This window comes from Phragmites australis, chromosome 13 (genome assembly GCF_958298935.1).
Source record: "Phragmites australis chromosome 13, lpPhrAust1.1, whole genome shotgun sequence".
In the NCBI taxonomy this organism is placed as follows: domain Eukaryota; kingdom Viridiplantae; phylum Streptophyta; class Magnoliopsida; order Poales; family Poaceae; genus Phragmites; species Phragmites australis.
The window spans coordinates 18203940-18211656 of record NC_084933.1 but is presented as its reverse complement, the minus strand read 5'-3'; the positions used below and the strand labels follow the sequence as shown (position 1 = coordinate 18211656).

At 40.6% G+C, this 7717-nt stretch overlaps 1 protein-coding gene across 1 annotated transcript; it reads left to right on the top strand.

The window, feature by feature from the left end:
- The first annotated feature begins 767 nt into the window (after positions 1-767).
- Positions 768-6129, top strand: LOC133887804 (uncharacterized). The gene is given in 11 exon segments (XM_062327785.1): positions 768-2364; positions 2462-2576; positions 2666-2757; positions 2853-2950; positions 3424-3461; positions 3667-3902; positions 4135-4228; positions 4344-4534; positions 5008-5227; positions 5317-5484; positions 5620-6129. Coding segments are annotated over 11 exon segments (1590 nt in total). The 5' UTR covers positions 768-2220; the 3' UTR covers positions 5814-6129.
- The last annotated feature ends 1588 nt before the right edge of the window (positions 6130-7717 follow it).

Here is a 7717-nt window from a genome sequence, read left to right as displayed (position 1 = left end):
TCTCTCCTTCTCTCACGGCAGTGTGGGCCCGCGCCATGCAAAGGCGGTGGTGCGGGGTCCGGCTTCCAGGGGACGTGGTGCACCTCTCCCGTGTTTGGAGGCTTGGAGCTTCCAGTGGGCCCACTTGCAGCGATGGCTACGCTTGCGTGCGTTCTTCTTCGTAGCCATCCGATGGAACGGCAACTTTTGGCAAGTCTCTCCACGGTACGTGGGTCGCCTTCGTGTTGAGTGTGTAGCCTTTATGTTGAGTGTGTAGTTGTGTACCAGAGGAAGATAGGAGCATGTCTGCATGTCCATTCCTGCTTCCGATAATTGTCGCATGGAGCTAGATACTACTTAGGTTAGTTCCAGCAGAACTCCCAAAACATAGCGGCATCACTGTGACGCTCGCCGCTGGCTGTATTGTTCTCTAATAGATCAGGTCTCGTTTCTGTGCTACAGTATTGCTGTGTTACGACCATTGCACTGGCATATTTGCTAATGAATTTGAGGATGTAATATTGTTCGTAGTGTATGACTGTGGGTTCAAATGAAGAGTGATAGTAATAAAACGTAAGATATGACAGGTGCTGAAGATAAAAAAATATAAGATATTATAATAATATTAAAAGACATTGTAATAGTTTTATACGAGATAAATTTTTAAAATATCTGTTTGAGGTTTAGATTTTTTCAATAGTTTTAAAACCGTTTCCATCCCTAATTCTCGAGTACCTATCTGTAAAAGAACCTATAATTTAACGTGAAGTCGCCCCAGTTTAAACCTCCAAAGCATCACACAAACAAATACACAAAACGAAAACCTTGTGTTCCCTTCGCGTCCTGGCGCCTCCCCTCCCCCCTCGCTCTGATCAAGCTCGCCGGCGGCGGGCGCGGTGGCGGCCGCGCAGTTGCAGGGGTGTGGCCTGGCGGCGCGGCAGGGCGGCGGCGGCGGCCTGGGGCAGGGCATCGCCGGCATCGTGCGGATGGCGGTGTTCTGGTACTTCGCGGCCAAGTTCTTCGGGCCCAAGCGGCCGCCCGCGGAGCCCGGGATGCTCATGTCCAACCTCTTCCAGAAGGGAGAGCCAATGGGGGGATTTAAGAAAGCCGTTCGGCCTTTTTGATTGCTACGTGCGCGAGATTTTGGTTGGGTGATGCGCTTTAGGTTCATGTCGCGGTTTATTCGTTGGTGCGCAAGTAAAGGCGGCGGCTTTACGATGGTGTGGTGAGGTTAATTGGGTTGTGTTTGCTCCGATGCTAAGACAATTTAGGGTTTAATCGGAAGTTGTTTGGTTGATGTGATCCGGAACCTGTTTTGTTTATAGCTCGTGGGCGCTGTTACGCAAGAGGCGTGCTTGTGGGGTGATTGGTGGTTTGGAAGCTTTTGGGTTTAGCCGTATGTGCGCAATCAGGATGCTTTGGAGCCTGGAGATCACGTGAAGTTATTGGTGCTCTGCAGCAGTATTTCTTTTACTGTGAGAAAGAAGATCGTACCTTTGGCGTGATTGGATCTCAGGAGGCTAAGCTGACGATTGTTCACGATTTTCAAGGAATAGTAGAGGGTTTTATGAATCTAGTTATGACTAGATGCCACCAAATTCGTTAGATCGTGTGAAGATGTATTTTGTTTGAATCATTTTACTGTTTAAGGTAGGGTTTTGACTTTAGAATTGTTTGTTTGTTTGCCCTGGGATGAGAGGAGGAGAAGGGGGGGGGGGGGGTTACCGGTAAAAGGTCCCATGGGTTAGTTGTGTAGATTATGTTTAGTAAGGTAAAGGTTGGTGTTGGTGTTCTGGATATTGCCGACCATGTGAAATATACAGTTGCTGTCAGTCATTTTCTCTTGTTCTGAAAATTATTTTTCCTGTATTTGTGCATGTGCTTTGATCTGAAGGCTTGGTAGATCATAATTTAAGTCTTTGATTTAGGAGATAAACTTGTGGTCAAGTTGATTATTCTGTATGCTTGTTGCTTTTCGTATTGGCTCATGAGATCCTAAAATAGATGATTAAATGTTGCTTGTGCTTCAAAGATCAAGAGATCACTCACTTTTGATATGTCACCCTGGCGTTCTTTCTTTTTGCTAAATTTGTGTACCTTGCATTTTTACCTTCCTAGACGATATATGTATTGAGTTATATGGCTAGCGTTCATGCTTTAGCTAGGCCCTGTCTTTACTCATTTGGCAATTTTTTTATAATCTAAACACCAATTGTGTGGTGGCCTACGCTACTGCAGGATATGTGGATGTATTTATCAGAGAATAAGAAGTTCAATGACTTTGCTAATGAGGATGCACTCATTTGGCACGAGGCAAACATACCGTATGCAGTTTGGGGACCTACCAGTACCAGAACATGATCATTAACATACTATCCTTCAGAGGTAGGATATTAATTAGTAATTTATAGTAATATTATATATTATTCAATAGTTTGTTGGTTTTGACTAATCTTGTATTTGGTGTATGTTGTTGCCACAGGCTCTCAAGCACAATGGCTCTTTGTACGCTCATGTTTACTTCGCCCACTCGGGTTACCCTGTGGACCCTACTGATCCAGAATATGAGCATAAATCTGCATTTGGGAGGACACATCGTATGACTTTTGTTTTCATTGCACCAACCTGCTTTCATATTGATATTATATTTGTATGGAACACTAATTGCACCGTATCTGTCATTTAGCTGTTTTGACATTCTTGCCGAAATCAAAAGCCGGTAAAAAGAAGAGCTTGCTTGGAGATTCAGAGGAGTCTGAAAAACAAGCGCCACCAAAGGTTGTTATCCTAATTCTTGTTCAGAATGTGAACTATCAATTCCTATTATCGATTATCTGCAGAACTAACAAAAGCCACATCTTGATTCGCTGCAGGAGAATAAAGAATCTGAGGATAAAGACGAGGGTCCAGTTGAATATATCGCATATTGGAAACCAAATGTAACAATAAATCTTGTCGATGACTTCACACAGTATTCACTCTATCAAACTCTGTCGCTCAGTTTGATCTGTCTCTCAGTAACAATAAATCTTTGTCTCGTGTTCCATTTCACATACTGTGACATTGACATGATTGATAACTTTTTGATTTTATCCTGCCCTTTTGGATGGCATGAAGTACTAGTTATTAATAAGATCTGTGACACATTGCCGCTCCTATTAGATAGTTGCAATTTGTTTGGCTTCATTAATGTGCAAGGTATTGTTTATATTCAACTAGATCGTCATGACAACAATTAAATGGGATGGTTGAATTCAGAGTTCAGATAATCTGTTTCTTTATGTGGGCCATCTACATGAAGATATACTAGTGGCAGACAATATAATCATTTGCATATGCTATTTGCTCGATATATGTCGCATATGCATTGCTGTTGATGTGTCCTCTTTGTTTCCGTTCGCCTTCTCTAGTAATGATTGACATTTCCTGCTTTAAATTGTGCAGGTATCCCCACAATAATGTCCCTGCCATTGTTGCTCCATGTATCCTTCAACAACAAATAGTGTGATGCTATTTTTTTTTCTTTTGCTAGTTTCACTTTAACTTGAAATATACATGTGTTGCTTAAAAATCCATTGCTTATAGCCAACTTCTGGTGGAATGTAATTTGTAATTCAAAATACCGTCTGCAAATAATACGATTCTTTAGTGGGGTTGTTATGGCTGTCCTTTACAACAGAGATGCAGATTTGAATGTGGATCCGGCTACAAATGTTTACTATCCTACTGTATTCTTCAACGAGTTTTGGCTACTGAGGGATAAGTTGATAGCACTCAACGAGACTGTGGAGGAACTGCCCTTAAACCTCGAAGTTGGTCCTATTAGCACGACCAAGTGGCAATTGTTTCTTCAGATTGAGCAGTCCTTCCAAGTTCATCGTAGTTATGGAAGTATGCTTGAAGGCGAGGCTGATGAACTCAAGGTACACAAGTGTGGATACTAAACTGCAGCCATTTAAATGCTGGCATTTTTGGATATATGTGCTCTTTTTTTCCTTTTTTTTGAAAACGAATTCCCTTGTGCCCTTTCATATTGTTTGAGGCGCCATTAATATATTAATAGTTGTGTACTTGTAGTTTATGTTTTTGGGATGTGATTACTGTCATTGTTTGCGTGTCAGTCAGATACTGACTTGACTTCTTTTTAAATTGCAGAGGGTTTTCCTTGAAGGAAACCCATATCTTCTTGGATTGACCATGGTTGTTTCTCTGTTACACTCTCTGTTTGATTTCCTGGCTTTCAAAAATGGTATGTATACTGTATAGTTTTATTTAATACAGCGTATAATGATAAGAATTGTTTTGCATTAATAATAAGTTAATAATCCACAGCTATTTTATGTTTTTTTGGTGCTGTTGTTCAGATATTCAGTTCTGGAACAAGAACAAGTCCATGGAAGGTCTCTCAGCAAAATCTGTGGTTCTGAATTTTGCGTGTCAACTAATTGTTTTCCTGTACCTTCTTGACAATGACACTTCATGGATGATCCTTGCTAGCTCTGGAATCGGAGTGTGCATTGAATTTTGGAAGATTGGAAAAGCAATGCATATCGATGTAAACGACATATATTGTTCTCTTACCCTTTATGGTGGTTTTACAAAGTAAAAAAAGAGATAGTAGAAATCGCTGATCTTGTGATCTTCACCTGAAAATAAAATGTTTTTAGCAATGAGCAAAGTGCTTGACAAAAGAATGGAGATAATCAAGATCATAAGCATAAGAAAGATTTTTCAGTGTTATTCACTGCGATTTTTTTTTTGCTTCCCCCTCATTTTTCAATTGCGCTATTAGTTATTGTTCGATGCATTTCCAAGTGCACTCCAGAGCTATGACCTGGTTTCACTCCATGCTGAACTACTGCCATTGTTAACCGTTGATGGTTTTGGCATATTAGATGACACCAGGCTGGTGAATTTTGCTATATATGTACTTTATGACAATTTGTTCTTTCTTGGTATAGAGTAGAATTATACCTCATGGTTTACCTTTTTGTACAAATTAAAAAAGATTTCTTTTTTGGTTTCCAGATTGATAGAAATGGAATGATTCCCATGTTGAGGTTCAGGGACCGTGAATCCTATGCACGGAATAAGACCAAGGAATATGATGCGATTGCAATGAAGTACCTTTCCTATGTCCTTTTCCTCCTTGTGATCGATTTCTCCATCTATTCCCTTAAGTATGAAAAACACAAGAGCTGGTACTCATGGATACTCTCTTCTCTGACAAGTTGTGTCTACATGTTTGGTAATTAATTAATTCAACTCTATCTCCCCAGTTTATTTGCCGTGGTAACGTGCATGCAATAGAACTTATTATACCTTCGCATCCTTCAGGTTTCATTATGATGTGCCCCCAACTATTCATCAACTACAAGCTGAAGTCCGTCGCTCATATGCCATGGAGACAAATGACCTACAAGTTCCTCAACACTATAATAGATGACCTTTTTGCATTTGTTATCAAAATGCCAATGCTTCATCGTCTCTCAGTTTTCAGAGATGGTAAGGCGAACTATCACTGTTTTTAGCTAATAACTGCTGGTAACAGTGTGGAAAAAACGTTATTTCTTTGGACATGTCATTCCTGTGCTTTTGTAGACTGTTAGCTGACCACTACCTTCTGATTTATACTGGCAGATGTTGTCTTCTTGATATACCTCTACCAGAGGTGGGTATATCCGGTTGACAAGTAGCGTGTCAATGAGTTTGGCTTCGGAGGCGAGGACGAACCACTAGCACGGGAGACTTTGGAAGCAAGTGATTCAGCAGCCGCGGCCCAGCAAACCGAGGCCGAGGCTGAGACGAGCACGGAGGACAAGAAGACAAAGTGACCCCCCACGCTTTTGATCATCCTAAGATCTCGGCACCACCGGCCGTTTCTGCCAGCGGGCGTGGAATTTGTTTGCTGAATCGGACGCTGGGCTTGCTGCGTTGCTGAGATGCTGTCCATAAGATGTGTAACAGGGGGAACACTCATAGTCCTGTCCGATGGACGGCGAGCGAACAGTCACACTATCACCATTTACTTTTTCAGTTTGTTTTAGCAACCATTGCTTAGGTGATATTCAGGGATGCTTGTTTTTATCGGTTTCTATATAATTTTCCGCGTTTGCTTGAAATGTGTGACATAGTATGTTTGATTGGTTGAATTTGCTATAGTATGATTTGTTAGATGCGTATAATCTTAAAAGGAGGTTTATTTGGATACTTGCATCTCTTGTTGTAGTTTGATTTGACGGGTGCAAATATACAATCTCATTCTAACTTAATTTGGTGAATACACGTTTTTATATCTGTTTATATAGCTGGGTTTACTTATCAGTATTAGAAAATTATTTTTATACGAGTAAAATCAATCACAATCTTAACTCTTATCTGTTTATATAGCTTCAGATCTCCAACATATCTATAAGATGTGTAACAGGGGGAACACTCATAGTCCTGTCCGATGGACGGCGAGCGAACAGTCACACTATCACCATTTACTTTTTCAGTTTGTTTTAGCAACCATTGCTTAGGTGATATTCAGGGATGCTTGTTTTTATTGGTTTCTATATAATTTTCCACGTTTGCTTGAAATGTGTGACATAGTGTGTTTGATTGGTTGAATTTGTCATATTATGATTTGTTGGATGCGTATAATCTTAAAAAGAGGTTTATTGGTTATTTGTATCTACTGTTGTAGTTTGATTTGACGGGTGCAAATATACGATCTCATTCTAATTTAATTTGGTGAATGTATGTTTTTATATCTGTTTATATAGGTGGGTTTACTTATCAGTGTCAAAAAATTATTTTTATACGAGTAAAATCAATCACAATCTCTCTTATCTGTTTATATATCTTCAGATCTCCAACCTATCTAAACAAATACAACCAATTAAACAATTTTATTTTTAATAAATATGATTCTAGACAACCCTAATTACTCTTAGCTTTGTCTTGACATGCTTTGACTCTGTTACGTTGCTAGTGCTATCGAATCTCCCACCCGTCGTGCCGCGATCCGGCGTGGATCTGCCTTGCTCGATCTGCTTGCCACTGGCACGTTGGCTTATCTGGTGCAGATGGTGTTTGAGAGTCACTAGGCAATGTTTAGGCAAATCGAGACCGAACTTACGCTTGGAGCTACTTCAGATGCAGTGAAAGTTTAAAACCTTGATACTAGCTAGCTGTACACGTTCAAATCTCGCATGATGGGCTGCACTGCACCTCACAAAAAATGTAGAAAGTTTTCGGCCGAAGATTCGTGCACTGACGCATGATCGACGCTGGCTCGCGTTCTCGGACAACGCCGACGCGGCATCCTCCACATCGCGAGCCGCATGATTCACTCGCCGGAGGTGCCCGTCTCTGTTCGGCGAAGGTGCAGGGTTGGGAGGTCCTGTTTGTTTGACAGTGGATCATAGATTCTGTAAATAAACGATCAGATTTTGAGAGTGTAATCTGTAAATATATATCTGAATTATAATACAATTCATAATCTACTTAAAATAAACTTTTACAATCTACAATCTAGAATTCAGTGAAAAAACAAACATGATTTAACTTATCAACGCAAAATGTGCTTAGTAAGGAGAAATTATGCCGATTCTTGCCATTAGAGAGATCTCTTATCATGTCTCCGCAAGGCTAAATGGGAGACCGATTGCATGTTAACCAAAAATGCTGTCACCACAAAACTTTCAGAGCCACCTACATGGGAGGATTTGGCTCATCGTACTTGTGATGTGAC